General features: G+C 37.4%; 2 protein-coding genes across 3 annotated transcripts in view; one reads left to right on the top strand and one right to left on the bottom strand.

The window, feature by feature from the left end:
- Nucleotides 1–19,777, bottom strand: part of LOC101891509 (cytosolic carboxypeptidase Nna1) — a 239,347-nt gene that overhangs the window by 219,012 nt on the left and 558 nt on the right. Inside the window, exon 1 of one of the 2 annotated variants that reach the window (XM_059122095.1) lies at nucleotides 5,850–6,091. The exons of the other annotated variant lie outside the window; for it this stretch is intronic. Coding sequence (XP_058978078.1) covers nucleotides 5,850–5,886 — 37 coding nt within the window. The 5' untranslated portion in view covers nucleotides 5,887–6,091. Of the gene's footprint in view, nucleotides 1–5,849; nucleotides 6,092–19,777 lie in introns of those variants that run through there. 2 annotated transcript variants of the gene reach the window in all.
- The window catches only part of LOC101895346 (glutamine-dependent NAD(+) synthetase), a 198,991-nt gene that overhangs the window by 156,243 nt on the left and 22,971 nt on the right, over nucleotides 1–19,777 (top strand). The gene's annotated exons all lie outside the window — the stretch shown is intronic.

Genomic DNA, 19,777 nt, shown 5'->3' on the forward strand with positions numbered 1-19,777 from the left:
CACAAAGGTTCAAAATTTTCAATAATTACAACTCTTATAAAATGTGATTTATCAGTTCGATTGTCTTCACATTTCACACATACCAATATTTTTATAAACACAAGATAATGATGAAATATATCGATCCACTCTTTCTGTACCTCCCACACAAAGGGTCGAAATTTTGAGTATCCATTAAGCTCATAAAACGCGAAATTAATACTCGTTTTAATTCAAACTTGGTACATCTCAATATTTCCATCAACAGAAGATCTGTTTTAAAGATGATAGAGATCGGACCAATTCCTTTTGGTACCTTCCCCACAAAGGGCCAAAGTTTTGACTAACCAAAACGTTTATAAAATCCGAAATAAGCATCAGCTTCTTTTTAAATTGCATACATCCCATCATTTCTACAAAAATGAGATCTGTTGTGAAGATGGGATATATCGGTCCACTCCTTTTGGTACCTCCCCCACAAGGGCTCAAAATATTGAGTATCTATGATGCTCATAAGACGCGAAATTAACATTTAACTGCCTTCAGACTTTGTACATCTCAATATTTCCATCAACAGAAGATCTGTTATAAAGATGGTAGAGATCGGACCATTTCTTTTGGAACCTCCCCCACAGAGGGCTAAAGTTTTGATTAACCAAACATTCATAAAATCCGAAATAAGCATCAGGTTCTTTTTAAATTTCATGCACCCCATCGGACCATTTCATCTCGAACCTCCCCCCAAATAGGGTTCAATATTTTGAAAAACAAAACGCTTAGGAAGAAAATAAAATTTCACACATCCAAACATTTTTGCAATACAAGATCTGTTGTGTAGATGATATATATCTGCTAACCCATTCTGATACCTCACTCACAGAGGGTCACAATTTACACTAATTTTATTTGCCATAACTTGCAAAACAAATCAGCTTTTCTTTACAACTTGCTATATCTAAATATATCTCTTTTAACCAGAACCCTGAGATAAATATGGAAATTTATAATTTGAATTGGATATAAATGTTCGATTTTCTTGTAATTTCGCCCATACCAATATGTTTATATGCATTAGATAGAGCATCAAAATTTAATACTTCGGTCGACTATATCCTGTACCTTGTACATTTTCTAAAGATTATCGCATATCTCATATTTATTTAGGTCCGATACAAAATGGGCCAATATTGGCCCCCATTCCTTCACAACCTACTCCGTAAAAAGCCAACAATTTGAAAACTCGAACATTGGATGAGGGTATACATCTGTCTAAACTAAACTGACTGATACTTTTTAACCTGTTTTAAAGAACTTTGAACATTATAGATTGCGAAAATCGTGGATTTTTTGAGATAATAGTTTCAATGACTTTCAAGAATCGTGGATTTTCTAAGGAAATGGTTTCATGGATTCCAAGGAATCATGCATTTCCCAAAAAAAAGGATTTCCTGATAAACTCCTCAATCTTTATACCCTACAACACTATGTGTTGGGGGTATTATAAGTTTGATTGGGCCAAAAATTATGTAACACCTCGAAATATTGGTTTCCCATATAGGAAAGTATATATGGATCTTCCTAGCTCGCCGAGCTGAGTCGATCCAGCTATGTATGTCCGTCCGTCTGTCCATGTTAATTTGTAATCAAGCGACAGGTCGCAATTATGAACCGATCCTCACGAAATTAAAAATAGAGGTGGGGTTATGGTCAGAATAGAACCCTATTGTTTTTGGAGATGATCGCACGATATCTAGGGGTTGAAATGGACCAAAAACAGAAAAATTTCCTGATTTTGCAGTTGCTCTATAGGTTACAATTATGAACCAATCGACACGAAAATTTACATAGAGTTAGAGTTTGGGAGTGGGCAGAAACCTACCAATTTGTCCGTCCATCGGACAATAATTAGCGGGTAAAATAGACCCTAACTTTTATATAAGAAAATATGAAAATTTCCACCAAACCGCGAATATTTTCAACAGTGAGGCTAATAGCCACGAAATCGGATATATAGAAAAATAGGTACAATATATAACTAAAAGAATTGATCTTATTTATTCTGCTTATAAATCAAGAACCGCTGGGCCGATTTTCACAATTCCCATCAATTCGGAATGGTCTCTTGCCAGAAATCGATAAAATCTAAGAACATCGCGGAAAAATATACGAATAAAAAAGTGAATATCTTTTGTCGATTTTTTTCAATTTCTGTCATAATTTTTATCGCATGCGATTTTTTCAATTTGACTTACAATTTTGAATTGTAAATTTTCTAAATTTTTACACCCTCCAACACTACGTTTTCAGGATATTATATGCATATCGTAATTATATCGTCCGATCCTCACGAAATTTTGCATGGGGGTATGATTGGGGCCAGAATTAAAGCCTATTGTTCTTAAAATGCACATTTAGAGGTGCAAATGGACTAAAAAAGTTTAATTTTTTCTAATTTTGTAGTCGCTCTATAGGCCACAATTGAAACTAATCTACACGGAATTTCGCATCGGAAGAGAGTTAAGGACAGGGAAGAATTCTAGCATTTTGGATGTCCATTGGATTACATTTAGCTGTAAAATGGACCACAACTTTCACAACTTTTGCCAAATTCTCCGGGCCAAAAAACTAAGGGTAACCTCTGGGCAGGGCTCTTTGACATTATTTCAAAAACGAAATCTTCCAAAATGGATTTGGATATGAGTGGACTTCGAACATATTGTAGTGTGGTAGGGTATCACATGGTCGGCCCCGCACGTCTATAGCCATTGCTTACTTGTTTTTTTTTTTTTTTTTTTTTTTGCAAAAGTAACTTACTTTGATTTGGAAAAACTAGTCGTTTTTATCCAAATTATATCCCATAGTAGTGTGAACAATTAATCTGCATAGCGTTTTCGATTTTTGCTAAAAAAAAGGTTTTTCAAAATTTTCCTTACAAATTAATTAAAGTTTTGCAAATTTTCCTTCCCCAACAACATTTGTTTCGATATAAATATTTTATCACCTTTAAATAATCTAAGGAAAATCAAACAAAAAAAAGAAGGCGACAACAAATTTCAAATGACAACGTCGTCAAGCCCAACCGAACATCAGTAATTTAGATGTTTTTAAAGATTTGCCGTTGCCGGCGCTGCTGCTGCTTCTCATGCGGTAGAAAGGTAGTGCGATGTCATTTTGAATAATTACAAGATTTGTTTAATATTTTGGCGTTTAATTTATTTTGCCAAAATACATATGTTTTTCAGTTCTTGATGTTGTCGGTGGCTAGCTTAAAAAAAAAAGGCGTACATACATTATACGCCTCATAAACGTACATAAAATAATATGTACCTATTTATGGCTCAAAATAATATGTAGGTATGTATACCACATGGTGTACTTTGTAGATAAGACAAATGACGGTATGCAATTGCTTAGACAGAAAACATTTCAGCTGTCGTCAATTTTGTATAATTCAACAATGACAAGAACAACAACAACAGGTGGTAGGTAGTGGTGGGTTGGGTGATCAAAAATGTCAACATGGGTCTTGTAGTTTATATGTTATATAGATTGAGACATATTGGACTAGATCGACTTCAAATGTCCTGAAACGGATTTTGTCCAAAAACACCTGGGGTTTAAAAGCGTTACTTCAATGAAGCACGTTTTGGCCGTTTGAAATGATATACAGGGTTACCGTGATAATGGTAGCGTAGCCCGACGTCAAGGAAGTGCACGGAAGAAAACAGCAACATCAGCAGAATGTTGCGTCGCAGAATGGCCGAAAAATGGCTCGTGAGCTGAACATATCGCAATATTCCATTCGTCAAATATTGAAAAATGACCTCAGGGTAAAGCCATTGAAATTCCAAGTGCAGGAAGTTACAGCGCAAAAGAAAGAAAATAGACTCAAAAGAGCTAAAGAGTTGCATCGCTTGACCGAAAGTGGTGAACTGTCGAATTTGATTTTCTCCGATGAGAAAACATTCGTTGTCCAGCAGTTTGTAAACAAAAAGCAAATGATCGTGTTTACTTGCCAAAGAGGTCAGGTGAAAATTTGCACCTTCGGTTGGCCACCAGAACTCAAGCGCCGGCCATGGTGATAACAGCCCAAGGTCGCCCAAGGTCGCTCTCCGGTCGTATTAATCGACCGTGGCATCAGAATAAATACCGAATGTTATCGTGAAAATATCCTGGAGGGTGTATTAAAGCCTTGGGCACGCAAACATTTTGGCCGCAGACTCTGGACATTCCAACAGGACTCAGCCCCATCGCACACAGCACGCGCCACCGAAGAATAGTAACAAAATGAGGTTTCTCGCTTAATTTCCAGCGCACAATGGCCACCAAAATCTGCGGATACCAATCCATTGGACTATTGTGTCTGGAGTATTTTGGAAAGCAAGTTAGGCATTACAAAAAATACCAAAGTGTCGGTCACCTCAAGCGAGCGCTTCGCCGGGAATGGGTCAAAATACCGCAGAGCAACATTCGGGCAGCGTGTGAATGTGACATTGGCCGTTTGAAGGCCGTAGTTCTTGCCAACGGTGACCAATTCGAATAAATCTAAACTTATTCTACAATTTTATTTCAATAAAACTTTGAAAAAAATGTAAAAATTATGGCTTTTGACTTTGTTCCAGTTTTTTTATCACACCCTGTATAGCCTCTGTAGACATATGACTGAGGGTTTAAAAATTACATTTTTCCAGGACTTCTTTCTTATACCCTCCACCATACATAGTATGGAGGGTCTGCAGGCAGGTCAAGTTCGAAGATGGGCTATATCGGTCCACGATATCGTATAGCCCTCATATAACGGTACCCCCCGATATTCGGTATTTTGATGATTTTAGCCACATTTTTTAATGGAATTATCTGAAATTCCACACAAGGAGTCCCTTCTGAGTGCTTTACCCCCTGAAAGAGAATTGTCTATATAGGTCCACGATATCGTATAGCCCCCATAAGTGGTACCCCCCGATATTCGGTATTTTGATGATTTTAGCCACATTTTTTAATGGAATTATCTGGAGTTCTTTGTGACCACTTTACCCCCAGACAGAGAATTCTCTTTATAGGTTTACGATATCGTATATCCCCCATATAGCGGTACCACCCGATATTCAGTATTTTGATGATTTTAGCCACATTTTCCAATTGTATTGTCTGAAATTCCACACAAAGAGTTCCTTGTGAGTACTTTACCCCCTGAGAGAGAATTGTCTATACAGGTCCACGATATCGTATATCCCCCATATAACGGTACTCCCCGATATTCGGTATTTTGATGATTTTAGCCACATTTTCCAATGGTATTGTCTGAAATTCCACACAAAGAGTTCCTTGTGAGTACTTTATCCCCTGTAAGATAATTATCTATATAAGTCCACGAGGTATTTTTACGATTTTAGCCACATTTTTCAACGGAATTGTCTGAAAATCTACAAAAGGAGTTCTTTGTGAGTACTTTTCCTCCAGGCAATAGATTTGTCTATATAGGTCCACAATATCGTATATCCCCCATATATCGGCACCTTCCGATATTAGGTATTTTAAAGATTTTAACTGAATTTTTAATCGATTTTATTTTTTTGAAAATTTTTTAATTCGTTTCAAATGGTGGAGGTTATTCAAAGTTCGGCCCAGCCGAAATTACTGCTTTTTTACTTGTTTATTTTTCGATTTTCTTCATTCTCTTCACCTAGCTACATTTTACCTAAAATCTTACCGCACCCTCTTATTACATTAATCATGCTTAAAGTTTTTATATAAATACTATTTTGTGCGGCTGATAATTACATTCTGGTTATTTGTTTTTGCGTAAAATGTCTAATTTTATCTTTTGCCAAGCCGGGCCAGCCAGGCTGTCAGTCAGAGTTGGTACTTACCACTGGTATAATCTGTTAAAATGAGGGCATAATCCATAATTATCTTTATTGTTGGGGCTCACGCAGGCAACTCGGCGAGGATTTGTTGTTGTTGCAGCACACAACGCGGTTTGTTTTTATGCAAAACGCTGGATGGCTGGCACTACTGCATAAATACAGAAGCAGCAGCAGCAGCAGTAGAAACCAACACCACCGCCACCACCACTACGACCAAACAACGAGCGACCGACATAAAATTATTGTATAATAAAGAACGAGTTGTACACAAAAAAAAACACTATTTTTTTTAACTGCTGCATAACTTTTAGCAATGCTCACCAAAAGAAGAATTCTGAATATTTTTTTTTAACTCTTTCCGTTTTTATTTTTTTTTTCTTTTGTGTGTTTTTTTTTCGTGATGGCCTTCAACGAGGATGTAAAACAAAAAACCCGCAACTATATGTTACACACACACACTCACACATACACATATAGAGCATTTTCCCGCAGCTTTTGAACTTATAATCACGTTTTGCAATCAATATTGCGGATTAATAGCTGGCAAGTAAGCGAACCGCTTCAAACCAACACAGACAACACTCATCAGCGGCAGCAGCTATTCAATGGTGTTTCAGTTTTTTCTTTTATTTCTTTTTTTAACCAGTAATCAATCCATTTATGCAACGAACTATAAACACACACAAAAATAACGAAACAAAAAAGAAGTGGTGTTGATGGCAATCGAAAGTGGCAGTGGTTAGACCACACTCCATTTGAACCCATCCCATACATACAAGGGGACACATATGGTTGATGATGAAGTGCATATCAACAATTAAGTGAAATTTTTATACCCTACAACACTATGTGTTGGGGGTATTATAAGTTTGATTGGGCCAAAAATTATGTAACACCTCGAAATATTGGTTTCCCATACAGGAAAGTATATATGTATCTTGCATTGAAGTATACATTTTGTAATATTTTTTCACCTTACAACACAGGTTGGGGTTATTATATGCAGATTGTAATTATCGTCCGATCTTCGCGAAAATTTTCACATGGGTAGGGTTAGGCTCAGAAGGGCTAGGCCTGTTGTTTTTAAAAATGTCCGCAATATATTTAGGGGTTGAAATTGACCAACAACTAAAAATGTTCCTGATTTTGCAGCCGTTATAAAGGTCACAAGTAAATATCGAAGTACACAGTACACGAAATCTTGCATGAAGTTAGAGTTTAGGACAGCGGGTTGAATGGACCACTACTTTTGTATGAAAAAATACCAATATTACCATTCTACCGAAACGCTGAAAATAACTTACAGTCGAAATCCAAAATACACAAAAGGCGAACTTCTGTCTTTTTATGCTGATTTCGTTGACGAATATAACCAAATATCTTAGAGAAGATTTGTCTAAATTTAACAATACAGTGGAACCTTTTTATGATGATCGCAAAATATTTAGGGGTTCAAATGAACCAAAAACAGAAAAATTTTCCTGATCACACAATTAAAACCAATCGAGACGGAATTTTGCCTGAGAAGAGAGTTAAGGACAGGGAAGAAGTCTAGCATTTTGGATGACTTGGATGATGATTTGGACATAAAGGTGCTTCCAACATATTGTAGTGTTGTAGGGTATCACATGGTCGGCCCCGCACCACTATAGCCTTTGCTTACTTGTTAAATATATATCTATGGAAATTGGTTCCTTGATACCCTACACCATCAGACTTGGAAGACGAGCAAGTTGTAAACTATGTCGTTTAGGCTTTAGTACACATTAGGACCTTGAAATACGAAATTTAAAACAATTCCGTTGAATAATGTCGCTAATATCATCAAAATACCGAAGAAGGGAGGTACCGTTGTATGTGAGGTATACGAAGACGTGGACCTATATACAATTTTCCGTTGAAATATCCATTACAAACTTCAAATACGAAATTGGAAACAATTCCGGTCTATAATGTCTCTAATACCATAAAAATACTGAATATTGGGAGAGACCGTTATATAGGAGCTGTACGAAGGCGCGGACCTGCATATGTAATTTTTGTCATGTCGATAAAATCAACAAAATACCGAATATTGGGAAAATACAGCTATATGGAGGCTATACAAGCCGTGGACCTGCATAAACATTTTTCTATCATAGCCTGTAGTACTCATTACGAACTTCAAATACGAAATTTGAAACATGCCCGGTGAGTAATGTCGCTAAGATCATTAAAATACCGAATATCAGGAGATATCGTTATATGGGGACTATGCGAAAAAGTGGACCTGCATAAGAAATTTTTTATTAATAGATTGTAGTACTCATTAAGATCTTGCAATACGACATTTGAAACAATTCCGGAATATAATGTCCCTAAACAAAATACCGAATACTTAGAGGTATCCTGTCTACTGACAACATACACATGTGTGCAAAATTGTAAACGACGGAAAGACATCGCTAAATCGGCTTTGAATTTTACGCTGATCAAGAACTTTGTTGGGCCTGGCATGAGCATTTCGAGGAGTAACTAACGGAAATGACGTTAATATATCCTTCATGGTATGGTGGAGGGTATAACAATATCGTTCAAGAGGTCCTTGAAAATTTGTTCTTAAAAAATTACCGGTTTTCGGTCCGGAGGCCCTTGAACTGGTACAGATCCTCCGATGCCGTACAGGAATTGGAATCATTTCCAGCCTATGATTTTCGTTTAGAAAGTCGTAAAAAATTACAAAATCTTGAATATTATTCAATAGGTCCTTGAAACAAAAATAATCCCCTGTTTCGATCTGGAGATCTTTGATTTTTTATACCCTCCACCATAGTATGGAGGGTATATTAAGTTTGTCATTCCGTTTGAAACACCTCAAAATATACATTTAAGACCCCACAAGGTATATATATTCTTGATCAGCATAAAATTCTATGTCGATTTAGCGATGTCCGTCCGTCAATCCGTCTGTGGAAATCACTCTAGCTTCGCAACGAAATGAAATAGATTGATAAAATTTTACTCAAATGTATATTATGCCTGCAGGACTTTTGGTATTGAAAATGGGCCATGTAGATCCACGTTTCGCATAGGCCCTCCCGATATTCGGTATTTTGATGATTTTAGAAAAATTATTCACCGGAATTGTTTCAAATTTGGCACCTGAAGTTCGTAATGGATACTACAGCCTATGACAGAAAACTGTCTGTGCAGGTCAACGTCTTCGTATAGCCCCCATATAACAGTACCTCCCGATGTTCGGTATGTTGATGATTATACGACAATATTCACCGGAATTGTTTCAAATTTGGTATTAGAAGTTCGTAATGGATACTACAGCCTATGACAGAAAAATGCAGGTCCACGTTTTGGTATAACCCCCATGGTACCTCCCTATATTCGGTATTTTATGATTTTAGCTACATTATAAACATATTTTTTTTTTCGTTTCGCATTTGAATATTGTAATAGCTTATGACAAAAGTTCCCTATGCAGGTAATATAACAGCTACATTCGATATTTTTAAAATTTTAAAAGAAATTTTAACGGATTTCATTTTTTTTTTTTAAATTGCCAAATTCGTTCCAAATGCTGGGGGGTATTTAAAGTTCGGCCCGACCGAAATTACATCTTTTTTACTTGTTTTTATTTGCGATTTTCAGTCGCAATCTCTTTAAAAATGTTATCAAAAGATGCTCCAAATGAATAAAATGTAAAAAATCTTTTTTCTGTCAGGATATCCTTTTTTGAAAATCAATCAAGAGGTCCTTGAAAAAAATCTACAATTTTAAGTTAAAAAAAGAAAATAATTGGAAAGGATGTCCTTGACATTTTTTATTTCTAAAAAATCTTGATATACGTTCAAAAGTCCAGGACTTTTGACTAGGAGCTTTAAAAGAAGTTTATTAAAAGCAACCTTGAATAAAATGTATTCACAAAAAAAAATCTACTCTTCCTAAAGGATCTTAGATTTTCGTTCAGGAGTTCCTTGGAAAATCCACAAATTCCGTCAGGAAATTTTTATTTAAATTACGATTTTCGAACAACATAAGGTCGTGGCAAAAATGATTTTCGTTCGAAGTGCCTGATAAAAATTCTTAAAAAATGCATGACTTCCCGTTAAGATTACCTTAAAAAAGTGTGGGAAACAAAGAAAAGACGACTGTCGATCAGAAGATCCTTAAAAAAGTTGTCTTAAAAATCAATCAGAGGGTCTTTGAAAAAAAATAAAAAATCCCACTACTTTCGCTCAGTCAGTTCTTGGCAAAAAATTTCTTAGACAATTAATTATCAGGGGTCACATATTTTTGTTCTTAAAAACGCCTAAGAAATTTAATCAAGGGGATTAAAATTCACAAATTTGTATCAGGAGGTCCTTAAAAAGATGCCTTAAAAAAAACTAATGACAAATATTTTCTTTAAAAATTCCAAATTGTTGTCATTAGGTCCTTGGAATTGTTTTTATTAAAAACTTTCCTGATTTTCGGACAGGGTGTTCTTAAAATGATTTTTATCAACAGCAACTTAAAAAAATATGATTTTTAATGAGAATATTCTTGAATATTTTCCTTAAAATAATCCAAGATCAAATTCCATCAAACAGCTAAAAACCTCCGCTATTAGAGACCCATTAAGAAAATGCCTTACGATTTGGCTAAGCCAAAAATTTCTTTAAAAATTCACGATTTTCTGTCGGTAGGTGGTAACTGGAATTTTTTTATAACCTCAGCCATTTGGCTAGAGAGGGTATATATCATTGATACGTACCTCATCGAATTAACGGTTTTAAATCCTAGTTCTCTTTGGGCCAAATCCGTTTCAGGACATTTGGAGTCATTCTAACGATGTCCGTCCGTGTGTCTGTCTGTCTGGGTGGTGCGCACCATAACTCTCGAAGAGAGTATCAGATTTGTTTCAAACTTGGTACTTGGTATTGTCAAACTCGGCCCACTTCTTCTGGTACCTAAACCAAAGAAGGTCGAAATTAACAAAAAAAATACTTTGCTATACAGAAAAAGAAAAGTTAATGCGATTTTGCTCCAACTTTGCAACCAAATTTTTTCATCAGTGCTAGGTCAGGGGTCCACTTCATCAAGTACCTCCCCCACAAAAGGTCAACATTTTGAATAATCGTAACTCTTATAAAATGTGATGTAAGAATCCGATTGACTTCAAATTACACACATTCAATATTTGTAATAACCCAAGATCGGGTATTAAGATGTAATATATCTGTCCACTCCTTCTGGTACCTCCCCACAAAAGGTCGAAATTTTGAATACCCATTTTACTCATAAAACGAGAAATTAACATCCGATTCCACTTAGACTTGGCACATCTCAATATTTCCATCAATACCAGATCTGTTATAAAGATGGTAGAGATCGGACCATTTCTTCTGGTACCTCCCCCACATAGGGTTCAAGATTTTGAACAACAAAACGCTCAAAGAAAGCGAAATAAGCATCCAACCCTCTTCAAATGTCACACATTTTTGCTAACGCAAGATCTATTGTGAAGATTATATATATCTGCGAACCCCTTCTGGTACCTCCCCCACACAGGGTTCAAGATTGTGAACAACAAAATGCTCAAAGAAACGAAATAAGCATCCAACTCTCTTCAAATTTCACACATACAAAAATTGTTTCTAACACAAGATCTGTTGTTAAGATGATATATATCTGCGCACCCCTTCTGGTACCTCACTTATAAAGGGTCAAAATTTTCAATACTGAGAATAGTATGGAATTTCTGATTTCTGGAATTTCTGATTTCTGATGGGGTAGGTACAAGAGAGAGATAGAGAGAGAGAGTTAGCCCATGCTGCCCATTTTCTCACCTGGCTTAAGTGTGATTGAAATATTATTTTCCAACCAAACCCTATATTCCTTGTGCTTCATAAGAGATTTATAATATTTTTCGAGAATAAAGAGCTTTTGAGAGAGGGGCAGTCCAAAAGAATGGACCATCTTCCTTCGAACTCGATATCAGTTTCAAAAACAACTGTACAGGGTTGCCCATATTCGGCGGACCCATGACTCTTTAAGCCCATTACAATCGACAAGGCTTGTCCGCATTCTTTGCGTCAATTGAATTTTGTACGGGAACAAATGCAAATCAATGCGAATAATCCGTTGTAAAGTGGACCGAGCCATGCCCAACTGCTAAGAACAGCGTTTTTGGGATGTTCTTGGGGACCTCTCAACACTGGCTCGTACGGCAGCGATATTCTCGGCCGATCGCCTTGGTCGACTTTTATATGGCCTCTTCGGATTAGAAAGAGCCTTACCTGTCGAAAATTTTTCGTTCTTGGACTGACGCTTCAAACGCGGTATGTCATTAAGCCATGTGACATCTCTGTCAAAAGTTATGGCGTTGCCAGATGGGTCCGTCGAATATGGACAACCCTGTACTAACTTTGAACTTTTCCAGAGTTAATTTGTGCACCAGGATTTTCTGAATTCCAAATTCAAACCAAATACCAAAGGATATCACAATTTTAATTATTTGCCGTAGGGTATTCAAATTCCCAGTAATTGATGGATATGAGATCAGATGGAGTGTGATACATAAGATACCATTACCATTAACCCCAAATGCGTATAATGCGAATCATCATCCACCCACTTCATCACATGACACACTGAAGTGGAAAATCAATAATTTCAATGATAATAATGGGGAAGCCTCTGATGCAATCCTAGTGTAAACGCAATTTTCCTTTGTATTTTCAGCTCTGCAATTAAAGCCCCCCTTTTGCAATTGGGGAAACATAAATCCACTGCCACACACAATCACTCCTTTTACTAAACATTTATCGAATTTAAATGAGATCATCCTTTCACAGTTTTCTTTTTTTTTATTTCACCATCGTTACGAACAAAAATAACAACACTTCAATTACCCCATACACGAATCGGATTCTCTTTTTTGTCTCCGCAAAAATATATGTGAAAGGATATCTATCACCACACAATTTGGGGAATCTACTTTTTATGCATTATTTCACAATTACAATTCAATGCGAATATTTCAACGGCAGCAACAACTCCATTGCCACAAAATCTGATTTTAATTAAATATTTTCGGTTCTTCGTTTCTTTTCCATTCGATATCAACTCCAACTTTGAGTTTTTGAGGATTGACTTTGATTTGATATTTTTTTGTAAATGCGGCTACCTGCTGCCAACCAGCGCACCTTAACTAACTGACATTTGATTTGTTGACTTCCATTGTTATCCACTTCACGAGCTCTTTCATCGCGTTAGACATTTGTTGGGAGTTGTAGAAGTTTGTTTGGTAGACGCTTTTTTGTAGTTGTTAATTTTCGTGAAAATAAATTGTTTATTTTTTTTGTTCTGGCCCAAATCAACATCTATAACCATTCTGCCAAAATTCAGTTAATGGAAAGTGGGCCTGAGGGGTCAAACCAAAAAAAAATACCTTTAAATCAACATTGCTGTGTCATGCTCACTTATTAACACTAACTTGTTTTCAAATGGGGAGCGAAAATTCAGAACTTCAGAAAGAGCAGAAAGTCTTTTCAAAGAATAGATGGAAATCTGTTCATAAAATAACCTAATATCTTCTTCACGGGAAGAGTAAAGGGTTTTCTCATAGAAGAGCAAAAGGTTTTCTAATAGATGACCAAAGGTTGTTTTCATAGAAGACCAAAGGGTCATCTCATAGAAGACCAAGGGTCTTGTTATAGAAGACCAAAGGGTCTTCTCATGGACGACCAAAAGGTCTTCTCATATAAGACCAAGAGGTTTTTTCATAGAAGACGAAGAGGTCTTCTCATAGAAGACGAAAAGGTCTCCTTATGGAAGTCGAAGAGCTCTTTTCATAAAAGACGAATAGGTCTTTTCATAGAAGGCGAAGAGGTCAACTCATAGAAAACTACGATGTCTTCCCTCAGAAGACCTCTTTTGGTCTTCTATGAGAAGACCTCTCTTCTCATAGAAGACCAAAAGAGGTTTTCTCATAGAAGACTACGAGAGGTTTTCTCATAAAAGAGCAGAAGAGGTCTTCTCATAGAAGACCAAAAGGTCTTCTCATAGAAGGCCAAAAGCTCTTCTCATAGAAGAGCAGATGATCTTCTCATAGAAGAGGAGATGGTCTTCTCATAGAAGAGCAGATGGTCTTCTCATAGAAGAGCAGATGGTCTTCTCATAGAAGAGCAGATGGTCTTCTCATAGAAGAGCAGATGGTCTTCTCATAGAAGAGCAGATGGTCTTCTCATAGAAGAGCAGATGCTCTTCTCATAGAAGAGCAGATGGTCTTCTCATAGAAGAGCAGATGGTCTTCTCATAGAAGAGCAGATGGTCTTCTCATAGAAGAGCAGATGGTCTTCTCATAGAAGAGCAGATGGTCTTCTCATAGAAGAGCAGATGGTCTTCTCATAGAAGAGCAGATGGTCTTCTCATAGAAGAGCAGATGGTCTTCTCATAGAAGAGCAGATGGTCTTCTCATAGAAGAGCAGATGGTCTTCTCATAGAAGAGCAGATGGTCTTCTCATAGAAGAGCAGATGGTCTTCTCATAGAAGAGCAGATGGTCTTCTCATAGAAGAGCAGATGGTCTTCTCATAGAAGAGCAGACGGTCTTCTCATAGAAGAGCAGACGGTCTTCTCATAGAAGAGCAGACGGTCTTCTCATAGAAGAGCAGATGGTCTTCTCATAGAAGAGCAGACGGTCTTCTCATAGAAGAGCAGATGGTCTTCTCATAGAAGAGCAGACGGTCTTCTCATAGAAGAGCAGACGGTCTTCTCATAGAAGAGCAGACGGTCTTCTCATAGAAGAGCAGACGGTCTTCTCATAGAAGAGCAGACGGTCTTCTCATAGAAGAGCAGACGGTCTTCTCATAGAAGAGCAGACGGTCTTCTCATAGAAGAGCAGACGGTCTTCTCATAGAAGAGCAGACGGTCTTCTCATAGAAGAGCAGACGGTCTTCTCATAGAAGAGCAGACGGTCTTCTCATAGAAGAGCAGACGGTCTTCTCATAGAAGAGCAGACGGTCTTCTCATAGAAGAGCAGACGGTCTTCTCATAGTAGAGCAGACGGTCTTCTCATAGAAGAGCAGACGGTCTTCTCATAGAAGAGCAGATGGTCTTTTCATAGAAGAGCAGATGGTCTTTTCATAGAAGAGCATGAAGGTCTTCTAATAGAAGAGCAGATGGTCTTCTAATAGAAGAGCAGATGGTCTTCTAATAGAAGAGCAGATGGTCTTCTCATAGAAGACCATGAGGGTCTTCTCTTAGAAGACCATGAGGGTCTTCTCTTAGAAGACCATGAGGGTCTTCTCTTAGAAGACCGTGAGGGTCTTCTCATAGAAAACCATCAGGGTCTTCTCTTAGAAGACCGTGAGGGTCTTCTCATAGAAAACCATCAGGGTCTTCTCATAGAAAACCATGAGGGTCTTCTCTTAGAAGACCGTGAGGGTCTTCTCATAGAAACCATCAGGGTCTTCTCATAGAAAACCATGAGGGTCTTCTCATAGAAGACCATGAGGGTCTTCTATTAGAAGACCATGAGGGTCTTCTCATAGAAGACCAAAAGGTTTGCTCATAGAAGGTGAATAGGTTTCTCATAGAAGACTAAGAGGTCTTCTAATAGAAGACCAAGAATCTTATCATAGGAAACCAAGAGAGCTCTTATCATAGGATACCAAGAGAGCTCTTCTCATAGAAGAACAAAGGGTCTTCTCACAGAAGACCATGAGGTCTTCTCATAGAAAACCTAATTGACTCCAAATTGAAGTTCGAAATTTATTTTTATAGTAAACCATAGGGACTCCCCTGCCGCTTGTCATTTTACTTAACTGATTACACCGCTACACCGCATTTTCCCGCTCCATCGTCGTCACACTTTTACCTAACTTTTTGCCGGTTGTTTGTAACATTTATGTCATAACATTTATAATCGAATTCGTGTCACCGACAAACAAAGTACGTCGAACACTACGATATCATGTGGTGTTACAAAAACACTTTGGTAGGGGACGATTGAGAATACTCGTAATTTGTGTTGCCTATTTTTGGGTTCATTAAACTAATTCCCTTTGTCAGCTCGACTAATTGAAGTCAAGCCATTGTTTTTATTTCGCATTTAATTTTGCGATAATGTTATGCTAATTTTTGTAAAATAAATTACAATAAAATTGCTAATACCTATATTTAATTATAGGGACAAATGAGCGAAAATACTAATTGCACACTGCAGTCATTTGCAGGCGGGCAAATTTCATTCGCCGATCCTAATGGCTAAATAATTGGGGGGGAGTGGGTTTTGGAATTTCAACTTCACTCCGACGTTTAAATAGGGTGTAAATTCAAAACAAAAATCTATTTTCCTGCAGCAATAAAACCGCTGATAAAGAAGAAGTTGCTCTTTAGCGTGATAAGGACTTTGGCAATTGAAAAAATACATTTTCAGTCGCAAAACGAAAAACAATTACAAACAAATTACTGCAGTAAAATAAACTAAAACAATAAACAATATGAAAATATTGCGGCGGCACTCACACCCCGACACATGTTAAGAAATTGCGGTAATTCGCAAACAACAAAAAAAAAACAATAAAACGACAAATAACCGCATTCACATTCAACCAATTTGTTTGACGTCAATCATAAGAATCTACAGAGAAAGACCTACAACAATAAATGTACAACAATAAATGTACAACATGACAAAATTTGACAAAGACAAATTTAATAGATTTGTTGTGAGTCATTTAATTAACAGATGACACATTGCCGAGAAACCTTGATGGGAATCACAAAATGGATATCAATTCTCAAGGAGGGAAAAAAACGATTTTATTAGTGGCTCAAACTATCACCACGGCCGTAAAGTTTTTATGGCATATTTTGGGGAAAAATCTTGGCCGAGAGTCGTCGATTTTGATACCCTCAGCCATATGGCTAGAGGGGGTATATATCATTTGATACTGTCAAAACGTGCCCTATCGAAATAACGGTTTTAGAGCCTAGGTCTCTTTGAACCAAATTCGTTTCAGAAAATGTGGAGTCCGTCCGCCAGTCCGTCCGCCCGTCTGTCTGTCTGACTGGCTGAAGGGAGTATCCGATTTGGTCCAAACTTGGTACATCATAATATTATTATCAAAATTAGATCGAGTTTGGAGTTAGACAATATCTGTCCACTCCTTCTGGTACCTCTCCCACAAAAGGTCGAAATTTTCAAAAAAAAAACTTTTACTGCACAGAAAGCGAAAAAAAAATTGAAACTAAGTCAAACGCCATAATTTTTGCATTTTTTTTTAATTTTGTTGAATGACAGGAAAAAAATTCGGAAATAGCATCAAATTTTAGAATAAGCTTAGATTTGTTCGAATCGGTCACCTTTGGCACGAATTATGGCCTTCAAACGGCCAATAAAACACACGCTGCCCGAATGTATTTTGGCCCATTCCCGGCGAAGCGCTTGCTTGAGGTGATCGGCACTTTGGTATTTTGTAGTGCCAACCTTGCTTTCCAAAATACTCTAGGCACAATAGTCCAACAGATTGGTATCCGGATATTTTGGTGATCATTGTGCGCTGTAAATAAAGCGAGGAACCTTATTTTTTAACCATTCTTGGATGCCGCGTGCTGAGTGCGATGATGTTGAGTCCTGTTGGAATGTCACAGGTCTGAGGCCAAAATGTTTGCGTGCCCAAGGCTTTAATACACCCTGCGGAATATTTTCGCGATAATATTCGGAATTTATTCTGATGCCACGTTCAATTAATACGAGCGGGTAGCGACCATCGGCTGTTATGGCGGCCCACACAATCACCATGCCCGGCTGGACAACGAATGTTTTCTCATCGGAGAAAACCAAATTCGGAAGTTTACCACTTTCGGCCAAGCAAAGCAACTCCTTAGCTCTCTTGAGTCTATTTTCTTTCTGTTGCGGTGTAAGTTCTTGCACTTTTTGGAATTTTAATGGCTTTACCCCGAGCTATATGCCAAGCCATTTTTCGGCCACTGCGACGCGAGTTTCGATCAAGTCGCTTCTTTACTTTTCGAACCATTGGTGGTGTGTTGGGTGTACCGTTACATCCCATCTCCACAGGAGATCTTGTGTTAGTAGAAATAATGGGATGTGCGGAATATGAAAAGAATAGTTGAAAGAACATTTGGGATTTTAAAATCCTTCTGGCTATTCAAAACTCTAACCGTTTGTGGGTGAGGTACCACAAGGAATGGTTAGATCTCTACCATGTTTATAACAGATTTTGTGTTGATGAAAATATTGAGACGTGCAAAGTCCGAATGGTATCGGATGCTAATTTCGCGTTTTCTGAGCTTCACGGATACTTAAAATTTTGAACCTTTGTGGGGGGAGGGACCAAAAGAAGTGGAGCGACCAGACCTTGGGTTAATAAAACTATTGTGGTGTGTGAAATATGTGGAGAACCGGATGCTTATTTCGTATTTTATAACCGTTTTGGTTATTCAAAATGTTGACCTTTTTTCTATCATCTTTATAACAGACCTTGTGTTGATGGAAATATTGAGATCTGAATAGAATCGATTGTTAATTCCGTGTTTTATGAGCCTCATGACCCTTTGTGAGGAAGATACCAAAAGTAGTGGACCGATATATTCCATCTTCACACCAGATCTTGGGGCAATAAAAATATTTTATAAAAGTTATAATTATTCAAAATTTTGACCCTTTGAGGGAAGGTACTTGATGAAGTGAACCGATATTGTCCATTTTCGACCTAGCACTGATGCAAATATTAGGATTTGCAAAGTTGGAGCAAAATCAGATTATCCTCTCTCTTTCTGTGCTGCAAAATATTGACCTTTTGTGCCGGAGGTACCAGAAGGAGTGGACCGATATTGCACATCTCCAAAAATCGATCTAAGTACCACCGAGAGTAATCGTGTGCATCAGCCAAACGAAAGGGCGGACTTACATCGCTAGATCGATTTCAAAATGTCCTGAAAAGGATTAGGTCCGAAGAGTCCTAGGGTCTAAACCCACTATTTCGATGAGACACGTTTTGGCCGTATCAAATGATATATACCCTCTCCATCCATATGGCTAAGGGTATAAAGAAGTTAGACGGTCTTCATTGAAAAAATTGTGGACTTTTTTATACCCACCACCATTCCATGAAGGGTATATTAACTTTGTCATTCCGTGTGTAACTCCTCGGAATATTCATAATAGACCCTACAAAGTATATATATTCTGGATCTAGCGAAGTTCATCTGTCTTTCCGTGTCTGTTGCAATCACGCTATCTTTCGAACGAATTGAGATAGAAGGCTAAAATTTTGCATACATGCATAGTTTACCAGTAGGCCATGTCTGTCCACGTTTTCGTATAGCCCCCATATAACGGTACCTCCCGATATTCGGTATTTTCATGATTTTAGCGACCGGAATTATTTCAAATTTCATATTTCAAGTTCATAATGGGTACTACAGCCCATGACAAAAATTAGTTTATGCAGGTCCACCAAGTCTTCGAATGGTCCCCATATAACGGTACCTCCCGATATTCGGTATTTTGATTATTTCAGCAACATTATTCACCGGAATAGTTTCAATTTTCGTACTGGACGATCCCAATGTGTACATATGGCAAAAAAAGTTCGTGTGCAGGTCCACGTCTTCGTATAGCCCCCATATGACGGTTTTCATTTAAGTGGTAGTTTTCGAAATGGTTCGGCTGCCGAACTTATCTGCCTTTTTACTTGTTTATGAATAGTTGCTACAAGGACATTCAACAAAATCTAGGATTTTTAAGAACATTTCAATAATTGTAAAATTTAAAAATCAAATCAAAAACATGTTATGGAGCCGAGGACACTTGTCGAGGGAGATTTTTACTATTTCGAATTTTTTAAACTTTTTGCATGGAAAATTATTTTTTTTTTTTTTACATTTTTGTCCCTTCAAAAATTGTTTCGAAAATCATTTCCTTGTA

This window comes from Musca domestica, unplaced genomic scaffold (assembly GCF_030504385.1).
Source record: "Musca domestica strain aabys unplaced genomic scaffold, Musca_domestica.polishedcontigs.V.1.1 2, whole genome shotgun sequence".
NCBI classification, from domain to species: Eukaryota; Metazoa; Arthropoda; class Insecta; order Diptera; family Muscidae; genus Musca; species Musca domestica.